We start from the raw sequence: 27327 nt of genomic DNA, 5'->3' as shown, positions 1-27327 counted from the left end.
TTAACAAATGCTGTTGGGCCTCCTTTCATGTGCTTGCTGTTTGTTCACATGTTTTCTTTGGAGAAATGTCTATTGAGGTCCTTTGCTCATGTTTAAATTTGGAGATTGCTCATCTTTTCATTGCTGGAGTAGTAAGAGCTCTTTATAGATTCTGGATACCTTATCAGATGTATGATTTGCAAATATTTTCTCTCGCCCTGTAGGTTGTCTTCACTTTCTTGAATGAATGGAGAGTATTTTTTCCACCAACAGTTTCTATCATCACTCTTTTCAGAACACCTAATATTACAACACAGGCTTCCCTGGTGGCTCAGTGTTAAAGACTCTGCCTGCCAGTGCAGGTGACAGGGGTTTGATCCCTGGGTTGGGAAGATCTCCTGGAGAAGGAAATGGCAACCCACTCCAGTATTCTCACCTGGAAAACCTATGGACAGAGGAGCCTGATGGGCTGCAGTCCACGGGGTTGCAAAGAGTTGGACAGCCTAAAGAGCACATTGGTTACTCCTCATTCCTCTTACATAGGGAGAGACCTTGCCTTTTTTTGGTCCAGCTGTATCTCCACTGACCAGCACCCATAGTTGCTAATACTTCTTGAATAAGTAAATTCTCTGGAGTCTCTAAGGACCATATCATAGATGGAAAATTCAAACGCTATGACACTGGCAAGTGATATAAATGAGTAAACCGAGCTATTTACGGCTTCTGATAAAAGGGAGAGTACATATCCTATTTCCAGGTTAGTTTCTTCAGCTAGTCTTCACATAACAACCTCATTATCCTGTTCTACCTCTTCAGCCTTGTTCTACCCTGTTCTACCCTTGGACTGAAAGGAGATCAAATCAGTCAATCCTAAAGGAAATCAGTCCTGAATGTTCACCGGAAGGATTGGTGCTGAAGCTGAAGCTCCAAGACTTTGGCCACCTGATGGGAAGAACTGACTCCTTGGAAAAGGCCCTGATGCTGGGAAAGACTGAAGGTGGGAGGAGAAGGGGACGACAGAGGATGAGATGGTTGGATGGCATCACCGACTTGATGGACATGAGTCTGAGTAAGCTCCAGGAGTTGGTGATGGACAGGGAAGCCTGGAGTGCTGCAGTCCATGGGCCTGCATGGACTCTTGGTCGGACAAGAGTCGGACACGATTGAGCGACTGAACTGAACTGAACCTCTTCAAAACAGAATTTCTTCACGTCTCCCTAAAAGTATTGTGCCAGTCTCTAGTTCATTAGGGTAGCTGAGTTATGTCCAAGGTATATTACCAAAAGCAATACCAAGTCCCAGAATTCACCTTATTCCAGCACTGAGTCTGGGTATTTCCTCGCCGAGATATTGACAAAGAGTAGAAAAATCAGAGTTAACTCTGAGTTCTTCGGCAAGAGTGACTACTGCAGAGCCCTGATTCAGAAGCTACTTCTCACCACAGGGCTGTCAAGCTGCTCTCCGGCTGGCTTTAGTCCAGATTCAGTGGGATAGTCGAAATGCGCCGCCGGCCGGCTTCTAGGAAAAGAGCGTTTATCTGCCCAGGAAAAGCGTTCCTAAGACGGGCCTCCGAGGGCGCGCGGGCAGCCAGATGTCCTGGTGCCAGCGTGGACGGCGAGGGGACCAAGAGCCAAAGTCCGCTGAGAATCCGCATCTCAGCCCTCAAGGTCCCTAATGCACATCTCAAACGGCCACCCCCCTGGCAAAGGGACTCTGCGTGGCGGCGGGGAAACGTCCACAGGCCGGGAAAAGGCGTACTCGGCGGCTGACGCGCCCAGTCCCTCCAGACGCGCAAGCTGGAGACCAATTGTCTCCGTAGAGACCCCGCAGGAGGGGCGGGGCGGAGTTGTTTCTCACAGCGCTTGCGCGTAGCGCGGGTTTCTAGAGGACAGGCTGCGGAGAGGAAACCAGCGCCGCGCGCCACCGAGGCCCACTGCGTGCGCAGGCGCACTCAGCCACCTCCCGCCTCTTGGAGAGCCCAGCACCTCCCGCAGAGCTCGGGGGGCGGGACCCAGGGGCGGGGTCTGGGGCGGGGCTAAATGCTGGGGAAAAATCAACCTTTTTGTGGTCGCTCGTTGGGTCCGTGTCGCGACTGACTTCGATCTGCGGCAGTCATGTTGCCCAACACCGGGTAAGGGTAATTTTGCGCCGTGAGGGAGGAAACCGGGCCAGGCAGAGTGGCTAACTTGGGTGGCCCTGACCCAAGTCAGGCGGTGGGAGGATAATGACACAGCTCGGAGCGATCTGGAACGCTGGTTCGCGCTGGATGCAGTATTCCTCTAACCTGCGGTAACTTGTGAAAAGTAGCGCAGAGGTGTGTACTTCAGGGTGGCAGTCGTGTTAAAATCTCATAGATAAAGGATCCGGAGTGAGCTATCCCGCCACCTCTAGGGCGGGTCCCAACTTTGGGTTTAGAGATACAACTGCTTGTCTTGCTCGAGGCCGCGAGTTCTGGGTGAAAGGTCACCGGAACTCTTGTGCTCTTAATGTCTTAATGAGTCCCCCACTTGTTCAGATCTCAATTCTGGAAGGAGAAAATAAGGGGTGTTTAAAAAGGGATTTCAAGTTAGTAACAAACTAAGCTAACCTTTAAGGATGAGTGTCTTTTGGGGAGGCTTTTTTTTTTACTTTGAGATGATACTGAGTTTTGCTAAAATACACGTAAGGTTTGCCATCGTCACCATTTTTAAGTGTACAGTTAAGTAGTGTTAAGTTTGTTTGGACTGTTGTGCAACCAGTTTGCAGAACTTTTTCGACTTGAGAAGCAAGCTCTGCACCCTCCCCCCATCCCATTCTATTTTCCGTTTATGTACTGTATGGATGTTTGAGCTGAGTGACATGTTCGTTCTGAAGTTTGCTTGAAATATATAGGCGCGTGGCCAAAAGACTTAAAAAGCTCCAAAGGTTGTTTCCTTATTCTTAACTTTCAATCCCCTACTTACTCTCTGGTGGGTTTCCAAAGATACTCTGTGTATTTATAAACATATTTGGGTACACAATCCTAAACACATACAAACACACTCTCCACTTTACAAAATAATAGCAAAGCCCCTTTTGGGTCTTGCTATTTTTACCTGTCATTTAATATGTCTTGGGACCTATTTTCAGTACATTTAGATCTTTCTCCCTTTTAATGTTCTATTTATTTAACCTATCCCCATCACTGGATACCAGATCATTTCTAGTTTTTTATTACTCCATCTTTTCTGTCGTGATTATCCTTGTATTCACCTGTTTTGCACATATTTGAGTGTATCCACGTGATAAATTCTTGGCAATGAAGCTGCTGGAGCAAAGAGTGTAAGCATTTCAAGTTTGATAGCTAATACTAAAAGCCCTCCAAAGAGGTTGCACACTGAGAAGAATTAATGTGATTTCCTAACCCAACACATTGGTAAACAGCAAAAGGTCTGATAGTAAAAATACTTGTTTTGATAATAAAAATCTAACTAGAGGAAAAAATGACACCTCATTATAGTTAAAATCTGCACCAAAGAGTGAGGAAGCAGATCTTTTTATATGTTTAAAGCAGCAGTTCTTGTTGAGGAGTAATTTTGATACCCATGGGACATTAGGCAATATCTGGGAACACATTGTCACAATTGAGTGGGGTGCTACTGGCATCTAATGGGGGGTCCGGGGATGCTGGCAAACATAAGGCACAGGAGAGCCCCCTACAGTAAAGAATTGTCTTGTCCAAAATGTCTATAGTGTAGAGATTGAGAAATCCTGGTTTAAAACTATCTGTGTATCTTTTCCTTTGCCTGGCTTACAAAGTTAGGCTTTTGATTGATCTCTGAGATCTCTCTACTGAAAAGTAATTTGTTCTATATCATACATGTTAGAAATTTTTTCTCAGTGTTTTTTCATTGCATCTTGAATTTGATTATCCTGTTTGTTTATCATGCAGAACCATGTGGTTTTATTGAATCAGAGTTATCAATGATAATCAAGTTATCTTTTTAAGACTTTCGTGTTTTTGTGACAAAGCTATAAAAGGCCATCTTAAACAAAGATTTTTTTTTTTTTAATTTGTAAGTATTCTTCTGGAATTTTTGTGGGCTTTTTCTTCCTCCCTGACTCAGATTTCAGCATAGGAAGTGAGTTAGGAAACCCACTTCATTTTGGTTCAGATGGCTGGCTGTACAGTTGTTCCAGCACCATTGACTGACTAGTTATTTTTTCTTTCTGTTAGAAATTCCACCTCTGAATTCTTGTATGTATAGAGATCTTTTTTATTTTATTACTTTGGTCTATCTGTTCATGTACCAGTGCTAAATTATGTTAATTACTCTAATTTTATGAAGTGTTTTAGTATCTTAGAAGGCTAGTTCCTGCCTCATCTAGATTTTTTTTTTTCAGAATTTTCTTTGTTACTTTCAGATGTTTATTTTTCTAAATGAACTTTAACTTGTATAGTGTTTTTTTGAAGTGATTGCTTTTTTTATTTAAATAGTTAAAGATTCATCACATTTACCATGATTTTGAGGTACTAGGGAATTTTGGAAAATTGTAGTGCTAACTCTGCATTAGCAAGTTTTAGTCATCTACCAGTAGTAATGAGGAATTTGGAATCTTTTTGCTTTCTCACCTTCTACACTCTGGTTCTGATGCTTTAGAAATGGAGGTATAGACCCAGTGGTTTTCAGGTTAAGAGGGAAGTGGACTTTGCCCTTGTTTCTGCCAGTGCCTGAGACCTTGAGCGTGAAAATGCCCTTCATCCTTCTGAGAATCAATCCAAGTGGACCAAAGGCAAAGGAGTAGAGCTTTTTTTCTTTTTTCTTAAATTTATTTTATTAAAGTAGAGCTAATTTACAATGTTATGTTAATTCCTGCTGTATGGCAAAGTGAGTCAGTTATACGTATATGTGTGTGTTAGTTGCTCAGTTGTATCTGGCTCTTTGCAACCCCATGGACTGTAGCCCACCAGGCTCCTCTTTCCTGGAATTCTCCAGGTAAGAATACTGGAGTGTATTCAGTAACCATTCCCTTCTCCAGGGGATCTTCCCGACCCGGGGATCGAACCCAAGTATCTTGCATTGTAGATGATGGATTCTTTTACCGTCTGAGCCACCAGGGAAACCCGCAAACATATATATGTATATATATAAACTGATAGCTTATGGTGAATGATGTCGAATTCATGATCTCTGAAGAAGAAGAGTTAGCTTTGGGACCAGGGACCAGGCTTCATCACTCAAGAGGTTTTGTGTAGCGGAGTTTTGTTAAAGTAAGAAAAGAGACAGAGAAAGCTTCTGACATAGACATCAGAAGGCGTTGGAGAATGCCTCCCTTTGCTAGTGTTAACAAGGGAGTTATATACTTTTTAAATTAGTTATTACAGTAAATCAAAAGAATGTCTCAAGGTTGTAAAATTTTTACCAGACCCACTCCCACAATTTACATTTTAGGGTAATGGATTAGAATTTAACAATAGAAAGATCCTACCAGACCCACTCCCATAATATACATTCTAAAATATCAGGATTAATTAGAAGGTTTTCAGGAAGGAGAAGCTGTCCTCAAGCAGGATACGTTGTTGTTTTATAATCCCTAGTACAAAGTTGAAACTGAGTTGTTTGTTGTCTTACCAGTTCTGAGCTTAAAGAAAAAGAACCATTTTATGTGATTAAGACTAAGATATGTAGAGAAAAAAAAAGTTTGCCCTTTCCTCCTCCTCGAGAACCCCAGACCCCTCTCTCCTCAGGGACCCCCGGACTTCGTATCAACCTGCCTAGGAATTGACTCTCTCAAAACCATAATGGAAAAGGATATGAACATTCTTTTTCATATTCTTTTCCATTATGGTTTATCACAGGATACTGAATATAATTCCCTGTGCTACACAGTAGGACTTTGTTGTTTATCCTTCCTATATGTAATAGTTTGCATCTGCTATGGATAGGGCTTTTTAAAGCAATAATTGGGATATTTTCATCTAAATACTTGCATTTAAAAATTACTTTAACACTATGTATATTACCTTTTGTATAAAAAGGAAGGGAAAATTACACACACACAGGATATGTTTTATATATGTGTGTGTGTCTGCATATTTTTTAAAAAAGAAATATAATAAGGGTAAGTGGAAATTAAGGAATCTATAGGCAAAGGATTGAACTTTGTTAAATATACACATTTATAACGTTTCGACTTTTTTATTGGCCATACTGTGCAGCTTGTGGGATCTTAGTTCCCCCGACCAGGGATTGAACCCAGGCCCTTGGCAGTGAAAGCACAGGAGTCCTAAGCACTGGACCACCAGGGAGTTTCCAGATTTGACTTTTAAATCAAGTATAGGTTTTATAGCGTCCCTCATCAAAGATGAGGGGAAAGTGATAAACTAAAGTGGACTGCCATCATAAACAGAGGACCTTAACTGTATTTCAAGCTTATCACATAAATATACATAGAAAAATAATTCAAATAATTTTAACATAGTAATTTGTATACCTTTAGAGACATCTGCTCTAAGGACAAGAGAGTACAAAGAAATCTTGAACTTTACTTGGTAGATTTATTATTGATAGTCATATTAGTGTAGTAATTTGAATACTGTTGTATCTTACAGTATTAATAAATATTAATAAAAATTAATAAATATTAATATACCACCTCTTGTTGGTCTGATTCTTTAGCAGAAGAACCAGTGATCCTTATCCTCCCCTCTGCCATGAGTGAGAGTGTGTTCCTGGGGTCTTTTTTTCTTCTCTAACCTGTCTTTCCTTGATAGCTCAGTTGGTAAAGAATCCACCTATAATGCGGGAGATCCTGGTTCAATTCCTGGGTCAGGAAGATCTGCTGGAGAAAGGATAGGCTACCCACTCCAGTATTCTTGTGGCTCAGCTGGTAAAGAATCTGCCTGCAATGCGGGAGACCTGGGTTCAATCCCTGGGTTGGGAAGATCCCCTGGAGAAGGGAAGGGAAAGGCTATGCACTCCAGTATTCTGGCCTGGAGAATTCCATGGACTGTATAGTTCATGAGGTCGCAAAGAGTTGGACACGACTGAGCGACTTTCACTTTACAACCTGTCCTATGGAGTTCTTGTCCTTTTTCGGTTAGAAAGCCATGTCTTTGTTAGTCTTGTCACAAAAACTGTTAAGACCTGAAATTTGTATTTATCATGTTTAACATAGACAGTTTAAAGGTGTATATAACTTCAGTTCAGTTCAGTTCAGTTGCTCAGTCGTGTCTGACTCTTTGCGACCCCATGAACCACAACACGCCAGGCCTCCCTGTCCATCACCAACTCCTGGAGTCCACCCAAACCCATGTCCATTGAGTCGGTGATGCCATCCAACCATCTCATCCTCTGTCATCCCCTTCTCTGCCTGCCCTCAATCTTACCCAGCATCAGGATCTTTTCAAATGAGTCAGCTCTTAGCATCAGGTGGCCAAAGTATTGGAGTTTCAGCTTCAGCAACAGTCCTTCTGGTGAACACCCAGGACTCATCTCCTTCAGGATGGACTGGTCAGATCTCCTTGCAGTCTAAGGGACTCTCAAGAGTCTTCTTCAACACCACAGTTCAAAAGCATCAATTCTTCGGTGCTTAGCTTTCTTTATAGTCCAACTCTCACATCCATACATGACCACTGGGAAAACCATAGCCTTGACTAGATGGATCTTTGTTGACAAAGTAATGTCTCTGCTTTTAATATGCTGTCTAGGTTGGTCATAACTTTCCTTCCAAGGAATAAGCGTCTTTTAATTTCATGGCTGCAATCACCATCCACAGTGATTTTGGAGCCCAGAAAAATAAAGTCAGCCACCGTTTCCACTGTTTTCCCATCTATTTGCCATGAAGTGATGGGACCGAATGCCATGATCTTAGTTTTCTGAATGTTGAGCTTTAAGCCAACTTTTTCACTCTCTTCTTTCGCTTTCATCAAGAGGCTCTTAGTTCTTCTTCACTTTCTGCCATAAGGGTGGTGTCATCTGCATATCTGAGGTTATTGATATTTCTCCCAGCAATCTTGATTCCAGCTTGTGCTTCATCCAGCCCAGCGTTTCTCATGATGTACTCTGCCTATAAGTTAAATAAGCAGATGACAATATACAGCCTTGACGTACTCCTTTTCCTATTTGGAACCAGTCTGTTGTTCTGTGTCCAGTTCTAACTGTTGCTTCCTGACCTGCATACAGGTTCCTTATATAAGTTACCAGTGGCTGAAGTAAATAAAATTTTATCACTTACCCAAACAATACAAGGACCTAGAAAAGTTGAACTTCAGTCATTCCATTTTTAACTTTTGTTATTGTAACAATATATTTTAATTCTGTTTTAACCTTCAAATGTTATTATTATATCATTTATATTATTACTAATTAGCAGTATAAAAACTTTTTTAGATTTCTGTACTTAATTTACTGATATCTTTGGCTTTTATTCCTTCCTGCACCTCAGACCTTCCATCTGGAAGCATTTTTATTTCTTTCTTTAGTAAATAAGGCAGGAGAAAGAAAGAAAAAATATTTGGCTTAAAATGAAAGAAATAATGCTGTCATTATTTGCAAATGATATGATTATCTAACTGGAAAACCAAAATAATGTATAGCTAAATTACTAGATTTAATAAGAGTCTGATACATTTTCAGGGTACAAAAGTCATTGAGGAAAATTAGATTTCTGCACACAAGCAAAAGGGCTTCCCAGGTGGCGCTAGTGGTAAAGAACTCTTCTGCCAGTGCAGAAGTAAGAGACTCTGGTTCCATCCCTGAGTCAGGAAGATCCCCTGGAGGAGGGTAGGCAGCCCACTCCAGGTGTTCTTGCCTGGAGAATCACATGGACGGGGAGCCTGGTGGGCTACAGTCCATGGGGTTGCAAAGAGTAGGACACTACTGGAGCAACTTAGCATGTACTCACTCACACACAAAAAAGCAGCAAGTACAGTACAATGGCTATAAAAATGAGAAATTCAAAATCCAGAATATGGATTGTCCTACAGATCTGTATTCTTCAGCAAATAAACGGCATAAAGAAAATCCAAAATCTGTTATAGATTAAAAGAGACTTACAAGATGTACAGGCATACCTCATTTTATTTGTGCTGTACGTTTATTGCCCTTTGCAGATATTTTGTGTTTTACAAACTGAAAGTTTGCGGAAACCCTGCTTTGTCAGATGGTGGTTAGCATTTTTTAGCAATAAATAGCTTTAAATTAAAATATGTACATTTTTTTTTAGACATAATACTGTAGCATACTTAAAAGACCGCAGTGTAAACGTAATTGTTTTATATACTGGGAAACCAAGAAGTTGGTGTGACTCACTTTATTTCAATATTCACTTTATTTTGGTGGTCTGGATATGAACCTGCAATCTCTCAAGGTGTGTCTGTAACAAACTAATGCAATGCGGAGTCCTTACAGGATCCTGATTTGATCAAACCAACTGTAAAAAGATGTTTTTGAGATAGTTGTGAAACTTTGCTTAAGGATAGGTACTAGCTGATTTTGAGGAATTACTGTTACTTTTCTTAGTTGTGGTAATGACATTGTTATATAAAAGTTAGAGATGCATACTGAAGCATTTGTAGGTGAAATTAAATGACTTCTGAGGTTTGCTTTCTGATAATTATTTTCAAAATTGTGATTGTTGTTGAACTGTTAAATCAGCATGGATACTTATTGCAGTATTTTCTGTATTTCTGAAAATAGTTGAAAATTCTCTAATAATTAAAAAATGGTCTTTAAGTAACTTCGCAGTGATTGCAAGGGAAACTAGCATAATTACATAATGGGAAAATCTGAAAACACCATAATTTGCTGGTCAGAATATCACCTTTGATTCCAGGTGTGAAATAGAGAGTAATACCATGTTCAGGGACTGGAGCATGCGATGTCCTAAAGGCGGCGGTTCTTCTCCCACTGCTCTGCTGTGTGCTCAGTCGCTTAGCTGTGTCTGACTGTTTGCGACCCCGTGGACTGAAGCCCACCAGGCTCCCCTGTCCATGGAATTCTATCAAAATCCCAACTGATTTTGCTTGTGCGAGTAAATAAGCTAATTTCTAATATGTGGGAAAGCAAAGATCCAAGTATAGCCAAGAAAGCTGCTATGATTAAGACAGTGCAATCCATGTAATGAAATCAAACAAAAGAGAGAGCCTAGAAATAGATCTATATATTTATGGAGACTCAGTCTATGACAAAGCTGGCATTCAGGATCTATGGGAAAGATGGGCTTTTCAGACTGGAACTGTTGGTTGTCCATATGGGGGAAAATGTAGTTCACTGGTCGGTATATGCCCTGGAGAAACTCTTGTACATGTGACTGGAAGAAGGGTTAAAAGATTCTTTTAGCACTATTGTTCATAATAAAAAAAAACCTGGGAACCATCCTCAAAGTCCATAAACAGTAGAATAAATCAATACCTTATAGTATCAGTTCAGTTCAGTTCAGTCACTCAGTCATGTCCGACTCTTTGCGACCCCATGGACCTTACAGTATGCTCATATGCAAAATATTGTATATTAATTAAAGTAAGTGTAACTGTTTACACAAGCGTGGATGAGTCTCCAAACTACGTTTTGAGAAAGAAGCAAACTATAGAATGACATATACTGTATGAAGGGCTTCCCTGGTAGCTCAGCTGGTAAAGAATCCACCTGCGATGCAGGAGACCCTGGTTCAGTTTCTGGGTCAGGAAGATCCCCTGGAAGATACCCAGGAGGATACCCACTCCAGTATTCTTGGGCTTTCCTGGTGGCTCCCTTGATTCCTCCCTGGTAAAGAATCCACCTGCCAATGCAGGAGATGTAGGTTCCATCCCTGGGTCAGGAAGATCCCCTGGAGTAGAAAATGGCAACCCACTCCAGTATTCTTGCCTGGAACACGCCATGGACTGAGGAGTCTGGTGCGCTACAGTCTATGGGGATGCAAGAGTCAGACATGACTTAGCAACTACAACAACATAGAGCAACAACAAGAATGAAATTCTTTTTTGAGGGGAAGAAAGAATGTGTTTGTTTCCTAGGGCTGCCACCAATTGAGTGGCTTCAAGTGGAAATTTGTTTTTTTAAGTTCTGAAGACCTGAAGTCCAGGTGTTAGCGGTGCCCTAGCAATGTTAGTATTCCCTCTGAAATTGTGAGTAGAACCCTTCCTTGCCTCTCCCCAGCTTCTGGTGATCATCGGCAGTCCTTGGCGTTCTTAGCTGGTAGCTGCTTTACTCCACTTTCCACCTCTGTCATCACATGCTGTCTTCCCTATGTGTCTGTCTTTATGTAGTCTTACCTCCTCTTATAAAGGCACAGTCATACTGGATTAAGGATCTACCCTACTCCTGTATTGGAGAAAGAAATGGCAACCCACTCCAGTATTCTTGTCTGGAGAATTCCAGGGATGGAGGAGCCTGGTGGACTGCCGTCTGTGGGGTCACACAGAGTCAGACGCGACTGAAGCGACTTAGCAGCAGCGGCAGCAGCTACTCCTGTATGACCTCATTGTAACTGATTACATCTGCAGCAACCCTGTTTCCAAGTAAGGTCTCATTTGGGGATCCTGGAGGTTAGGACTTCAAAATATCCTAAAACTTTGGTAGATAAAATTCAGTCTATGACAGGGAGGTACAATTGCATTTTGGTGAATACAGTTCAATTTGTAATAGGGAAATAGTGTTTGCTGAATTGGGGTTCAATATCGATCGTAACGTGTTCATACACATATGTGTTCACCTGGGAAAACCGTTCTTAGCTCCCACACTGTACACAAACAGATGGAGGGTCGGATTTGGCCCCTGGCTTAGACATAGATAAGTAGGTATTAGGAATAAAAAAAAAAAAAAAGCAAGGAAATTAGTAATAATATTTAAAGTAGTTGTTACTTTGTGGGTTGGGAGGAAGAAGGATAGAGAGGAGTAGACAGGTGGCTTCTAGGGTATTGATAATATTCTATTTCTTGGTATGCATTTTATTTTGATCTTCAAGCTTTGCACATTATATGTTTTTTTTTATTTTGTGATTTTTTTTTTTTACTAAAAAATAGTAAAAAGAGCACCTCTTGCTCACTTGCCATTCCCCTTCTTTCTTTTTTTTTTTAATTGAGTAATTATATATATATATATATTTTTTTTATTAGTTGGAGTCTAATTACTTCACAACATTTCAGTGGGTTTTGTCATACATTGATATGAATCAGCCATATATTTACACGTATTCCCCATCCGGAGCACTTGTCTCATGCATCCCACCTGGGCTGGTGATCTGTTTCACCATAAATAATATACATGCTGTTCTTTCAAAACATCCCACCCTCACCTTTCCCCACAGAGTTCAAAAGTCTGTTCTGTATTTCTGTGTCTCTTTTTCTGTTTTGCATATAGGGTTATCGTTACCATCTTTCTAAATTCCATATATATGTGTTAGTATGCTGTAATGTTCTTTATCTTCCTGGCTTACTTCACTCTGTATAATGGGCTCCAGTTTCATCCATCTCATTAGGACTGATTCAAGTGAATTCTTTTTAACGGCTGAGTAATATTCCAGGGTGTATATGTACCACAGCTTCCTTATCCATTCATCTGCTGATGGGCATCTAGGTTGCTTCCATGTCCTGGCTATTATAAACAGTGCTGCGATGTTTATTAAACCGTTTATTTCTTATTTTGAAGCCCTTCTCCCACTTTTACCTCTGAACTTGCTTCTAAGGTGTAGTCTTTCTGATCTTGGCAAAAGCCTTACATTATTTTGTTAACAAGCCTGCTTATATGTTCCCCTTGTCTCTGGTTACTGCCCCTTTTTCTGTCATTGTCACTTTGCTGCCCTCTCTTCAGCCTTCTCTTTAATTATATGCCTTTAGAAAGTAAACAAGAAAATGGGTTTCCCACTCTGACTTAATACAGGTTTCCTTCTCATCTAACAACTGAGTAAGTAGAAAGTTAAAAGGTAAGGTGGTTGGATATATTATTAAAAAATGAATGGGCACAGAGAATTTTCCTCGCATTTGGATCAGAGAATCTTTTAAACAACACCCAGAGTTCTTTGCCAACTTTCTGTTTGTTTGCTTAGCATCATTATTGAGATGTAATTCACGCACCGTACAATTTACCCATTTAAAGTGTACAGTTAAATGGTATAGTCACAGTTGTGTACACACCACAGTCAACTTTAAAATATTTTTGTCATCCAAGAAAGAAACCCCATATCCCTCCTTCTCCCACCCCCAGTCCTAGGCAGCCACTAGGCCTTGTGTATAGGTTTGCCTCTTCTGGACATTTCATTTAAATGGAATCATACAGTATGAAGGCCTTTGTGACTGGCTTCTTTCACTGAGCATGTTTTCAAAGTTCATCCATGTGGCACAGATCAATACTTCATTCCCTTCTATTGCTGAATAGATCCCTTCGTATGTATTGATATATAACACACTTTCAGTTCAGTTCAGTTCAGTTGCTCAGTCATGTTCGATTCTTTGCGACCCCATGGACTGCAGCGCTCCAGGCTTCCCTGTCCATCACCAACTCGCGGAGCTTGCTCAAACTCAGGTCCATTGGGTCAGTGATGCCATCCAACCATCTCATTCTCTGTCACCCCCTTCTCCTCCTCCCTTCAATCTTTCCCAGCATCAGGGTCTTTTCCAGTGAGTCACTTCTTTGCATCAGGTAGCCAAAGTATTAGAGTTTCAGCTTCAACATCAGTCCTTCCAATGAATATTCAGGGTTGATTTCCTTTAGTATTGACTGGTTTGATTTCCTTACAGTCCAGGGGATTCTCAAGAGTCTTCTCCAACACCACAGTTCAAAAGCATCAATTCTTCGGCACTCAGCTTTCTTTGTAATCCAACTCTCACATCCATACGTGAGTACTGGAAAAACCATAGCTTTGACTAGACAGACCTTTGTTGGCAGAGTAATATCTCAGCTTCTTAATATGCTGTCTAAGTTGGTCATAGTTTTTCTTCCAAGGAGCAAGCATCTTTTAATTTCATGGCTGGAGTCACCACCAGTGATTTTGGAGCCCCCCCCAAAATGAAGTCTGTCACTGTTTCCATTGTTTCCCCATCTATCTTCCATGAAGTGATGGGACTGAAAGCTATGATCTTAGTTTTCTGAATATTTAGTTTTAAGCCAACTTTTTCACTCTCCTCTTTCTCTTTCATCAAGAGACTCTTTAGTTCTTTGCTCTCTGTCAAAAGGGGGGGGGGTGTCATCTGCATATCTGAGGTTATTGATATTTCTCCCAGCATTCTTGATTTCTAGCTTGTCCTTCATCCAGCCCAGCATTTCTCATGGTGTACTCTGCATAGAAGTTAAATAAGCAGGGTGACAGTGTACAGCCTTGAGGTACTCCTTTCTCTGTTTGGAACCAGTCTGTTGTTCCATGTCCAGTTCTAACTGTTGCTTCTTGACCTGCATACAGATTTCTCAGGAGGCAGGTAAGATGGTCTGACATCCCCATCTCTTTAAGAATTTTCCATAGTCTGTTGTGATCCACACAGACAAAGGCTTTGGTGTAGTCAATAAAGCAGAAGTAGATGTTTTTCTGGATCTCTCATGCTTTTCTGATGATCCATTGGATGTTGGCAATTTGATCTCTGGCTCCTCTGCCTTTTCTAAATCCAGGTTGAACATCTGGAATTTCATAGTTCACATACTGTTGAAGCCTGGCTTGGAGAATTTTGAGCATTACTTTGCTAGCATGTGAGATGAGTGCAATTGTGCTGTAGTTTGAATGTTCTTTGGCATTGCCTTTCTTTGGGATTGGATTGAAAACCGACCTTTTCCAGTTCTGTAGCCACTGCTGAGTTTTCCAAATTTGCTGGCATATTGAGTGCAGCACTTTCACAGCATCATCTTTTAGGATTTGAAATAGCTCAACTGGAATTCCATTGCCTGCACTAGCTTTGTTTGTAGTGATGCTTCTTAAGGCTCACTTGACTTCTCATTCTAGGATGTCTGGCTCTAGGTGAGTGATCACACCATTGTGGTTATCTGGGTCATGAAGATCTTTTTTGTATAGTTCTTCTGGGTATTCTTGCCATGTCTTCTTCATAACTTCTGCTTCTGTTAGGTCCATACCATTTCTGTCCTTTATTGTGCCCATCTTTGCATGAAATGTTCCCTTGGTATCTCTAATTTTCTTGTCTCTAGTCTTTCCCATTCTATTACTGTCCTCTATTTCTTTGCATTGATCGCTAGGGAAGGCTTTCTTAGCTCTCCTTGCTGTTCTTTGGAACTCTGCATTCAGATGGGTTTATCTTTCCTTTTCTGCTTTGCCTTTAGCTTCTCTTCTTTTCTCAGCTATTTGTAAGGCCTCCTCAGACAACCATTTTGCCTTTTTACATTTCTTTTTCTCGGGGATGGTCTTGATCACTGCCTGCTGTACAATGTCACGAACCTCCGTCCATAGTTCTTCAGGCGCTCTATCTATCAGATCTAACCCCTTGAATCTATTTGTTACTTACACTGTATAATCATAAGGAATTTGATTTAGGTCATACCTGAATGGTCTAGTGGTTTTCCCTACTTTCTTCAATTTAAGTCTGAATTTGGCAATAAGGAGTTTGTGATCTGAGCCACAGTCAGGTCCTGGTCTTGTTTTTGCTGACTATGTAAGGCTTCTCCATCTTTGGCTGCAAAGAATATAATCAGTCTGATTTCGGTATTGACCATCTAGTGATGTCCATGTGTAGAGTCTTCTCTTGTGTTGTTGGAAGAGGGTGTTTGCTATGACCAATGTGTTCTCTTGTCAGAACTCTGTTAGCCTTTGCCCTGCTTCATTTTGTACTCCAAAGCCAAATTTGCTTGTTACTCCAGGTATCTCTTGGCTTCCTACTTTTGCATTCCAGTCCCCTATAATGAAAAGGACATCTCTTTTGGGTGTTAGTTCTAGAAGGTCTTGTGGGTCTTCATAGAACCAGTCAACTTCAGCTTCTTCAGCATTACTGGTAGGGGCATAGAGTTGGATTACTGTGATATTGAATGGTTTGCCTTGGAAACGGACAGAGATCATTTGGTTGATTTTGAGATTGCACCTAAGTACTGCATTTCAGACTTTTTTGTTGACTATGATGGCTACTCCATTTCTTCTAAGGGATTCTTTTTTTTTTTTTCATTTATTTTTATTAGTTGGAGGCTAATTACTTTATAATATTATAGTGGTTTTTGCCATACATTGACATGAATCAGCCATGGATTTACATGTGTTCCCCATCTTGATCCCCGCCCCCCCCAGCTCCCTCCCTATCCCATCCCTCTGGGTCATCCCAGTGCACCAGCCCTGAGCACTTGTCTCATGCATCCAACCTGGACTGGCGATCTATTTCACACTTGATAATATACATGTTTTGATGCTGTTCTCTCAAAACATCCCACCCTCGCCTTCTCCCATAGAGTCCAAAAGTCTGTTCTATACATCTGTGTCTCTTTTTCTGTCTCGCACATAGGGTTATCATTACCATCTTTCTAAATTCCATATATTTGCATTAGTATACTGTATTGGTGTTTATCTTTCTGGCTTACTTCACTCTGTATAATGGGCTCCAGTTTTATCCATCTCATTAGAACTGATTCAAATGTATTCTTTTTAATGGCTGAGTAATATTCCATTATGTGTATGTACCACAGCTTTCTTATCCGTTCCTCTGCTGATGGGCATCTAGGTTTCTTCCATGTCCTGGCTATTATAAACAGTGCTGCAATGAACATTCTTGCCCCCAGTAGTAGATATAATGGTCATCTAAGTTAAATTTGCCCAATCCAGTCCATTTTAGTTCACTAGTTCCTAAAATGCCCATGTTCACTCTTGCTATCCCCTGTTTGACCACTTCCAATTTACCTTGATTCATGGACCTAACATTCCAGGTTCCTATGCAATATTGCTCTTTACAGCATCAGACTTTACTTCCATCACCAGTTACGTCCACAACTGGGCATCGTTTTTACTTTGGCTCCATCTCTTCATTCTCTCTGGAGTTATTTCTCTACTCCAGTAACATATTGGGCACCTATTGACCTGGGAGTTCATCTTTCAGTGTCATATCTTTTTGCCTTTTCATACTGTTTATGGGGTTCTCAAGGCAAAAATGCTGAAGTGGGTTGCCATTCCCTTCTCCAGTGGACCACGTTTTGTCAGAACATCTTCTCCACAGTGACCCATCTGTCTTGGGTGGCCCTACATGGCATGGCTCATAGTTTTATTGAGTTAGACAAGGCTACAGTCCATGTGATCGGTTGTATGTAATACATTTTACTTTATCTGTTCATCAGTTGATGGACATGTAAGTTGTTTCCACTCTAGCTATTATAAGCAATGATGAGCATCTGTTAAATAATTATTAGCTTTTACATAATTCCTTTTAAGTGGTATGTATTCATTGCAGAAAACTGAAAAATCCTGAAGAATATAAAGACTTATGATAAAATTTATTCATAATCCCACCATTCAAAAGTAAGGTCTTTTTAAAAATTTTTCAAAAATAAACTTTAATACTTTTTCCTGTGGGGGAAAAATGTATATATGTTCATGTAGTTCATTAATTCCTCATTTCTTCTTAAGATTTACTCATTTGAGCAGATTGTGTCTGCAAAAATTATAGCAAATCTGGCCACCGCAGTTATAGTAATTTATAGATCATCATACAATGGGAGTAATCAGGTATCAGATGGGGAAGGAGGAGGGTTTAGAGAGAGTTTGATAGAAGAGGAAACACATATTTTGTGAATATGTGCATGAGTTTATGGTACTGATGTCAATAAATAAAAACTTTGAGGTTTCTAATAAGGCCACATTTGTTCTGTTGTAGGAAGTTAGCAGGATGTACTGTCTTCATCACAGGTGCAAGCCGTGGCATTGGCAAAGCGATTGCTTTGAAAGCGGCCAAGGATGGAGCAAACATAGTCATTGCTGCGAAGACCGCCCAGGCACACCCCAAACTTTCAGGCACCATCTATACTGCTGCTGAAGAAAGTATGTTTCAATAAATAAAGAGTTTGCTGGAAAGTTTAATTATATTTATCTGAAGTCTATCCTAAAAATAATTTTATCTGGTTAAAGAAATGTTTTGTCACCTTAGAGTGGTGTTTGGGGATCATTTTTCTCCCTAGCTTTTTTAAGTAATGGGAGCAATTCCTGTTAAAAATCATATTTCATGAGGCCAGTGGTTCTTGAATGGGAGCAAGGAGCAGAGGAGTGGAAGCAGAGGAAAGAACTTAAGAGGTAGATGGTGTGAACGAAAAAACGCTCCATGTTACCTGTTCTCTGCATAATTTGCAAGTCATTATTTTAATACTTTCAGGTCACAAATAGTTATTTTTTTCTTTTTAAATAAGTTTATTTACTTTTAATTGAAGGATAATTGCTTTACAGTACTGTGTTGGTTTCTCCCATACATCATCATGAATCCACCATAGATATACATATGCGCTCTTCCTCTTGAGCCTGCCTTCCATGTCCCACCCCATCCTACCCCTCTAGGTTGTTACCGAGCCCAGGGAACACAAATAGTTATTGAGTGCTTATATTCAAGGCTCTGTGCTAGGAGTGAGGGCTTAAAAATTCAGCTTCAACTGATATGCTAGTTTTGTTAGTTATGTTAATAGTACTGTGGTTATGTTAAGGGAATACATATGAAGCAATTATGAATGAAATGATGCCTGGGATTTGTTTTGAAATAGACCAGCAACAAACCAAACAGAATTGATGGTAGATAAATTTACTGCAAAACATTATCAATCATTGAAGATAGTTGATGGATTCATGATAGTTCATTATACTCTTCTTTATATTTTCATACATTTTTAGAAATTTTCCGTAGTAAACATCTTTTAAATTACCTTCCCCCCTTATTTCTTTTTAATAGCGTTTTTAAAAATTGCCCTTTTTTGTTTGTTGTTTAAATAGAGTTGACCTGGCCAGTCTGCAGATGGCTATGAATTCAGTCTGTCCTACAGTAGGACAGAGTTGCTAGTAGTTGGAAGACATAGTTATTTATATTGGTTTTCTGAAAATGGGGTACTTTTTCCTTTTGACTCATGTCAGAGGTTCGGTATTGATGAAAGTTAACATTTGAATGCATCTTTATTTATTCTTTGTAGTCAAAGCAGCTGGAGGAAAGGCCTTGCCATGTATTGTTGATGTGAGAGATGAAGAGCAAATCAGCAGTGCTGTGGAGAAGGCAGTGGAAAAATTTGGAGGTAGTGCCTTCTTTCTGAGATAATTATTGAATATTGGTAAAGTATCAGTATAGCTATCATTTTAATTTTTAACTTTCTTTTGATATTTTTACTCTCTTAAGTCTTCAGAGTATAGCCAGAAATAAGTATTTGTTCCTAGAGAAGCACAGCTTAAAACCATCTGATGAGTAATTGAATAATTGTTAAAGATTATTTTTAATATAACCAGTCTCCCATCCAAGGAAAAGTTAAGACCTTGACCATAACATATGCACCAGGACCCACCCACTTGTCTTCATGTAACCTATTATTTGGTGACTTTTTAATATTTATTGAGTAAAGTGCAGATTACCTATTGGCTTTCAAGATATTTCTCATTCTGATGTTAACAGACTTGTTTTGGCTCCATCTTCTTTCTATACGTCTGTGTAAACTCCCTAATCCAGCCAAAAGAGTTTGCTTCCATTTCTTCACCTTAATTTTTTTTTTGCCTTTTCACCTTTTTTCTTCCCTTCCTGAAGCTCCTCCAGTGCTCACGCCTCCACCTCTGGTCCTTCCTGAAATGATCCCTTCTTTGTCATTTGAAATTTTTGTGCTTAAAGCTCATCTGCTTCATGAAGCCAATTTCCCGATTATGCCAAGTAATCAGAAATGTACATTTTTTCTTTCTCTGAATTCCTAAAACATTCCTTTGGTCCTCTTCTTGTAAAACTTCAGATCTTAGTGTTTTTTTCTTTTCCCCCAATTAATTCATAATCTCCTAGAAGGCAAGTATTGGGAGTTGAACTAAGACTTTGATGGTATTATAGCTTGGAATCTAGCTGTGTCCAAATCCTGTCCAAACCATTACCATTCTCTTCTTATAATATTCCAGAGAATATTATTATATTCTTATAATATTCTGTGTATATGCAGAGGATATTGGGGAACAAGGTAATGCTTTATTAGCAAGTCTCATGCTTTTAACCCCTAATGCAGAGTGCTGTATTCTTCTGGACTGGAGCACAAAGCTTTGACTCAAATGGGATCTCTTCCTTTAAATTCAAAATCTTACCCCTGGCTGGCAACTTTTCCCAAAGTAATGTGAATGCCCCTGAGAGAAGAGGAGAGAGAATGCAAAATTACTGGGTGGTTTTTTTTTTTTCCCCCTTCTTCTTCTTCTTACTGATAGAGCCCAAAATATGAAGGAAGAAGGAGAAGAAGCCACATTCAAATACAGGACCTTTATCTAAAATGACTTCTACCTACTAGGAAAAGTGACCAATTAGTGCTAAATTAGGATTTAACCTAATTAGTTTAGCCACTCATTGTTAGGGAGGAATTAAGGGATAAGGTGGTGAGGGTAGAAGAATAGAGCTTTTCCTGTCTGTGTATACATCCAGTTTTAGTTCTTTCCATTGATCCATTGGTTCTGTCAACTGAGAGTGAGTTTATCCTTTTTGGAGACCAAGATCATCACAATTTAGGGGAGGACTGCTACCACCTTTGTCTGCGCCCTTTCTCAGTCTTAGTTTCTGTCCTCTAATTCTGTTAGAGAACATAAACAGTTCAGTTGTTGTCTGGTGTTGTCAAGAAATCTCTGAAATGGGTCAAGATGGACATTAATTATAGATACTGAAGGCCCGTATAGGTATAGAAATCACCTCTGTTTTAACTTCCCATCTTGAATTCTAGCTGTGTTGTCTGATCTGCTTCACCAGAAGGGGTTACACATTGTGTATTAGTGACAGCATAGTCCAAAAACATGCACCTGAGTGTCAAAATGTGAAGACCTCCACTTTCCAGGTTGGGGCTCTTACAGAGTAGCTGGCATCTCACAAGTTTATTTCTTCTCCTGTTGTTGCCACAGAGAATTTAAAGAGCCAAACTGAAATCTCTTTCTTGGAAGAATCAAAGCCCAGAAATCTGTCCTCTCCAATTTCCTAACTTTGTTTTGTCCCAGCCAAGGAAGTTTTACCCAGATGCATGGGTGGTCTCGATTGGTTTAGCCACCGTGGCTTAGATTGTCTTCCATTGAACCTGGCATCATTCCTTCAGCATCTTCAGTGCAGGATTGATCCAGCTTTATCTATCAAGTGATCTACTTTCCCAGGGACAGACAGAGAAAAATGAAAGGGACAAAAGCAAATCTTGTTTTTTGTTTCTTCAGAAGCCAGTTGATCCATATTAATTGACCTGGCATTCATGTCCTGGAACTTAGCTGAGTTGGTAGAAATCTTCAGCCAAGAAGATATGCTTTGGACTTCCCTGGTGGTCCAGTGGTGAGGAATTTGCCTTCTAATGCAGGGAATGCAGGTTCAGTCCTTGGTCAGGGAGCTACGGTTCCATATGCCTCACAGCCAAAAAACCAAAACATGAATCAAGCAGTGTGGTAAGAAGTTCAGTGAAGACTGTAAAAAAAGAGAGAAGATATACTTTTCATATCTTTGGGGGAAGAAAATCTGCCAATGCATTTTGCTACTTGTTGTTGAGATGGGCATCTGAAAGACTTATGTTTTCTTGCTAAAAGTGCAGATTGGTGGTGGAGTTACCTCTCTTTTGGAATCTTCCCTAACATTCCCTTCCCTCCTCTTTAGGATCCACATTGATGTATTTAAAATATTTTGCTTTCCATTTGCCCATGAACTTCTGCTTTTCTGGCATAACGATGCAGAATCTTAATTCTTCGGTGAGCTCTGCTCAGCAACTCAGCTGCTACTACCTCCTAATCAGTTTGGATGTGACATTTATGAGATGATTCACGGCCTGCTCTTTTCTTCTCTCTTTATTTTTTTCCCCTAGATCTTTCAAGCCAGTATTTTTTGTTTGTTTGGTTTCAGTTCCATACTGTGGTTGCTGCTGTTATGGTGTCGTTTGGAGTTTTGTAGGCCTTTGAAGTCTGCCTTTTAGAGAAGACTGTACCTTTCTCCTAACTTTTCTCTCTGCCAGGGAATTATCCTTAACAAAGTCCTGAGCAGTGGATGATGCTTTCAGACCTGTGCCCCTCAGGGACTTCTGCCACATAGTACTGCCTATCACCTTGCCTGCCTTCATCTTCAGAGTTTTTAGGTCTTGAGTAGATTATGCTATTTCATAAACCACAGATATAATCTTTCCTGCCATCTTTTTTTCTGCAGCAGGCATACATACATGCCTTTTCTTCCATATCATTTCCCACCATTTTGCCCTGATTCATTAAAAAAAAATTTTTTTTTGGCTGCGCCATGTGGCATATGGAATCTTAGTTCCCCAACCAGGGACTGAACCTGTGCCCCTTGCATTGGAAGCCTGGAGCCTTAACCACTGGACCACCAGGGAAGTCCCATCCCTGATTTGTTAGGTTGGTGCAAAAGTAATTATGGTTTCAGACTGTGAATCCTTATTAATCAAAATAGGAACCATTACAATCAACACAATTTTGCCAACAAGAAATAAGTTTGTTTATTCCTATAGTATCAAAATCCATGCTTTGGGATTCAACAAACTCTTGGAAAGCATTTTCTTTATCCTGCTGGTTGTAGAAGCATTTCCCCAGCAAAATGTTGTTGAGATGCTTGAAGAAGTGATAGTCGGCTAGAGGACAAGTGAATATGGCAGATGAGGCAAAACTGTAGCCAAGTTCATTCAACTTTTCAAACGTTGGTTGTGCTATGTGCAGCCAGGTGTTGTGAAGAAGAATTGGGCCCTTTCTGTTGACCTATGCTGGCTGCAGTCGTTGCAGTTTTCGGTATATCTCATCGATTTGCTGAGCTTATTACTCAGATGTAATGGTTTCACTGGGATTCAGAAAGCTATTGTGGACCAGGCTTGTAGCGGACCACCAAACAGTGACCATGACCCTTTTTCTGGTGCAGGTTTGGCTTTGGGAAGTGCTTTGGAGCTTCTTTCCGGTTCAGCCACTGAGCTGGTCATGGCCAGTTGTTGTATAAAATCCACTTTTTGTCATGTCACAATCTAATGGAGAAATGGTTTGTTGTTGTTGCATACAGTAAGAGAAAACAGGACTTAAATGATTTTTTTGATTTGCGGTCAGCTCATGAGGCACCCATTTATCAAGCTTTTTCATTTTCACATCTCCAATTTGCTTTAACTGCCAAATGATCACAGAAATGGTCGACATTGAGTTCTTGGGCAACTTCTCGTGTAGTTGTAAGAGGACCAGCTTCAATCATCCTCTCAGTTGGTCATTGTCAACTTCTGATGGTTGGCCACTACTCTCCTCATCTTCAAGGGTCTCATCTCCTTTGCAAAACTTCTTGAACCACCACTGCACTGAACGTTCATTAGTAGTTCCTGGGCCAAATGCATTGTTGATGTTGTGAGTTGTCTCTGCTGGTTTATGACCCATTTTGAACTTACATAAAAAAATCTCTTGAGTCTTCCTTTTTGTCTAACATTTCCATAGTCTAAAATACATATAAAATAAACAGCAAGTAATAATTCATTAGCAAGAAATGTGCATTAAAATGATGTATAACATAACCACATTTATTTAAGAATGTATTTCAGTATCAAATGGCAAAGGTCAACAATACAAAACCTAAATTACTTTTGCACCAACCTAATGTTTTAATTTGGCTTGTCTGAGTCTAAAAATTTTGGTACCTCTTAATTGAACCCAATTTTTTTTTTTTTCTTTATCATTGGCAAGTCAGATCCAGTTTGCACAATCAGTGTAGCTTTAGTCCTCGTCTACTTTTATTTGCTTTGGGGCCCACTAGAGGATTTATTTGGCAAAAACAGAACTGTATTCAGCAACATGAAACTGAACATTATTTTTCATACAAAGTTAAAAGCACATTGTATTTCCTTTCTGACCACTTGCCGAGTCCCCATCTCTTTGAGAGATAAAGCTTCATCTAAATTATTTCACCTGATTATTGATTGTCATTTAAAACTTTATTGCTACTTCAGTCTCAGGTATTCCTTTGGAAAGTGTATGGATTCATTACATTTTCTAATGTATTGTCTATGGATTATAAGATAAAGTCAAGCATGTATCTGTTAATACTTTTTAAGTTGACCTGTCTTTAAACTTGGAAATGCCTCTTAATAGTAGGCTTCCCTGGTGGCCCAGATGGTAAAGAATCTGCCTGCAATGCAGGAGACCCATGTTCTATTCCTGGGTAGGGAAGATCCCCTGGAGAAGGAGATCGAAACCCACTCCAGTGTTCTTGCCTGGAGAATTCCATGGACAGAGGAGCCTGGCGGGCTACAGTCCATGGGGTTGCAAAGAGTTGAACATGACTGAGCGACTGTCACTCACTCACTCATAACAACCTCTTTTAAACCATTATTCACACAATGTGAGAGAGGGGCAAAGCAAAGTCAAGAGAATAGTAAAAGATCTTTATGGAAACAGTCTAACCCAGCAGTAGAAATTATCATAAATCTATTTGACAGAATATTAAATGCTCTTTAAAAAGGATTATGGCAGCAATGTGGATGCAACTAGAGATTATCATACTAAAAGAAGTAAGTCAGCAAGAGACATACCCTATAGTATTATGTATATGTGGGATCTAAAATATGATACAAATGAACTTATCTATGAAACAGAAACAGACTCACAGACACAGAGAACAGACCTGTGGTTGCCAAATGGGAGAGGGGTGAGGAGGGAAGGACTGGGAGTTTGGTATTAGCAGGTACAAACCATTACATATAGAATGGATAAGCGACAAGATCCAACTGTATAGTTCAGGGAACTATATTCAATATCTTGAGATAAAGTATAATAGAAAAGAATATAAAAAAGAATGTATATATGTATTTACATATATATATATATGTAAAACTGAGTCACTTTATCAGAAATTAACATTGCAAATCAACTGTACTTTAAAAAAAAAATTATGAAGGCCATGTAGAAGTGCAAAAATGTGTTGAAATGCTTTTGTATTTTACCATTTTCATTTAACATTATTTAAGCTTGTAGCCATAAGTGTTACATATGAATAGGACTAGATAGAATATGCAGAAATAATTATGATTCTAGATTTAATTTATTTTGTGTATAAGTTTATCTACTTTGATGATTTGCCTAGAATTGAAACTCTGGGTCATTTCTATTTTCCCAGTTCCCAAGACCAGAAAGGAGCTCTTTGATTTAAGTAAGGGCCTTCAAGGGGGAAGGGAGACCTGTGTCCTTAGAAGGAAGGCAGACCTTGGAAAGATGCTGGAGAGGAGGGAAAACTTAAGGAAGTTGACCTAAGGTTCTTGGAGACAAAGAGGAATTAAGAGACCAGGAATTAAGAGAACAGATAAGGACAGAAACTACACACTACTGAGGACTAAGCTTCCTTGTAGTTTCCTGTGGAACCCTGATGATGGGCTGTCTTCATAGTGCCAGTGAAAATCATCTGCGTACTGTTTTGACATAGCTACTGAGTCCTATGTTGGTAAATTGCTCAGTCATATTATCTAAAAGAAGTATTTGTGAACTCAGGATTCAACTATATAAATACTTTTTATTTCTTTCTGTTGTAAAGTCTAAATGACATTACTAAGAAGTTGATTATTTGAAAACAGGAATTGATATTTTGGTGAATAATGCCAGTGCCATTTGCTTGACCAGCACATTGGAAACACCTACGAAGAAAGTGGATTTGATGATGAACGTCAACACCAGAGGCACCTATCTTACGTAAGTTGAAGAGCTGTGGGAGAGACTTTCCTGGTGGTCCAATAGCTAAGATTCCTCACTCCTAATGCAGGAGGCCCAGGTTCAATCCCTGGTCAGGAACTAGATGCCATGTAATGCAGCTAATACCTTGAGCAGCCAAATAAATAAATATTTAAAATTAAAAAAATAGCTATGAAAGAGAATGTTGCAGTGCTTTGTCAGAGAACTAGTTGTGAACGTATTTGAATAGGTTAGCAGTCAGTTTGAAATCTAGTCAATCCTTATTTGTATTTCTAAATTTTAATTAAACAGATCATCTCCAGTGGGCTTCCCTCATGGCTCAGGTGGTGAAGAATCCACCTGCAATGCTGGAGACCTGGGTTTGATCCCTAGGTTGGGAAAATCCCCAGGAGAAGGGAATGGCTACCCACCCCAGTATTCTTGCCTGGAAAATTCCGTGGACTGAGAAGCCTGGAGGGCTACAGGCATGGGTTCGCAAAGAGTCAGACACGACTGAGCAACTAACTCTTAACTTACCATCTCCAGTATTATATGTGTTTGTATCATGCTAAATGCATGCTTAGAGAAATTCTGTAATAAGGCTCAACTGTATTTTTGAACAGTTGATCTTTCTTATACCCAGCTCACTTTTTTCATTTACTCAAATACCCTGTAGGCCTTTGAGCTTACAGCACTCAAAATAACATGATTCATGTGAAAGCTAAGAAGTGCAGTGCTTAGCACACAGTGAACTTAGCTGCTTTATTAAGCTCAAGATACTAGTATCTAAGTGTGGCACTAAGAGTTTTCAATATAGTGAGTAAGATAGGGCATGTTGCCATGGAAAATGTACCTGGTTAGGGTTAGTGATGCTGAGGGTTAGGCAAGCAAAGTGCTGGTGGAAAGGTTTTGTCTAATAGATCAAAGGAGAAGTTCATGTTTATAATGTAAATGAAATGAACTCTTTCCTTTGAGTTTGAAATACGGTCTTATTGCTTGGAATAGGTTGTTTGTTTCCTGTTGATGTTTTGAGGTGCAGCTTCACTATTCTAATGACCGTCAGCACTCCCATAAACATGAAGTACCTTTGGAAAGGAAAAGCAATATGTGCAAAAACCCTTTACTTTAGTGATATTAATTGTATTTGGTTAATAAACTTAAAATGACATTGCAGATGGTAACAAGAATTTTGTACATTGATAAGAAAGAAACTGACTTAAGAAGAATGGACCAGTTTCAAGTCCTAGAAGTTATTGAATGTGAAATAAAACTAAGCACTATGAAGTTAGTAAGCTACAATATGTTATTAGGCTGTGTATTATAGCTTAATAGTTAAATATTTAAAAATATTGGACCTGTGTCTTTTGTAAAATACCTACTTTCTTGAATGGGATTTTTAAAAAAAAACAACTAAAATTGCCCCCAAAGGAATATTGCATTGCGTGCTGGCACAGATTAAGTTTGGTAATGTGTTGGGCGTTAATGTCATTAACTTGCAGTTTCTTTGTGGTACTAAGATGAAAAAAAATCAGAATGTGTAATACTAATAATTTCAGTTGTTTATTTCATGTTTAATATATGTACTGTTGTAAGTATCTCATATATATTGTCTCATTTTAATCCCTTGGTCAGTCC

At 39.6% G+C, this 27327-nt stretch overlaps 1 protein-coding gene across 2 annotated transcripts in view; it reads left to right on the top strand.

Moving 5' to 3' along the window:
• The first annotated feature begins 2006 nt into the window (after positions 1 to 2006).
• Positions 2007 to 27327, top strand: part of HSDL2 (hydroxysteroid dehydrogenase like 2) — a 55035-nt gene continuing 29714 nt past the window's right edge. For both annotated transcript variants that reach the window (XM_061163412.1, XM_061163411.1), the window contains exons 1-4: positions 2007 to 2110; positions 17720 to 17883; positions 19011 to 19109; positions 25599 to 25713. In XM_061163412.1, coding sequence (XP_061019395.1) covers positions 2094 to 2110; positions 17720 to 17883; positions 19011 to 19109; positions 25599 to 25713 — 395 coding nt within the window. In that variant the 5' untranslated portion in view covers positions 2007 to 2093. The remainder of the gene's footprint in view (positions 2111 to 17719; positions 17884 to 19010; positions 19110 to 25598; positions 25714 to 27327) is intronic.

Source organism: Dama dama, chromosome 16 (assembly GCF_033118175.1).
Source record: "Dama dama isolate Ldn47 chromosome 16, ASM3311817v1, whole genome shotgun sequence".
In the NCBI taxonomy this organism is placed as follows: domain Eukaryota; kingdom Metazoa; phylum Chordata; class Mammalia; order Artiodactyla; family Cervidae; genus Dama; species Dama dama.
Note: the sequence above shows the minus strand (reverse complement) of the source record. Positions and strands in the feature narration are given on the sequence as shown.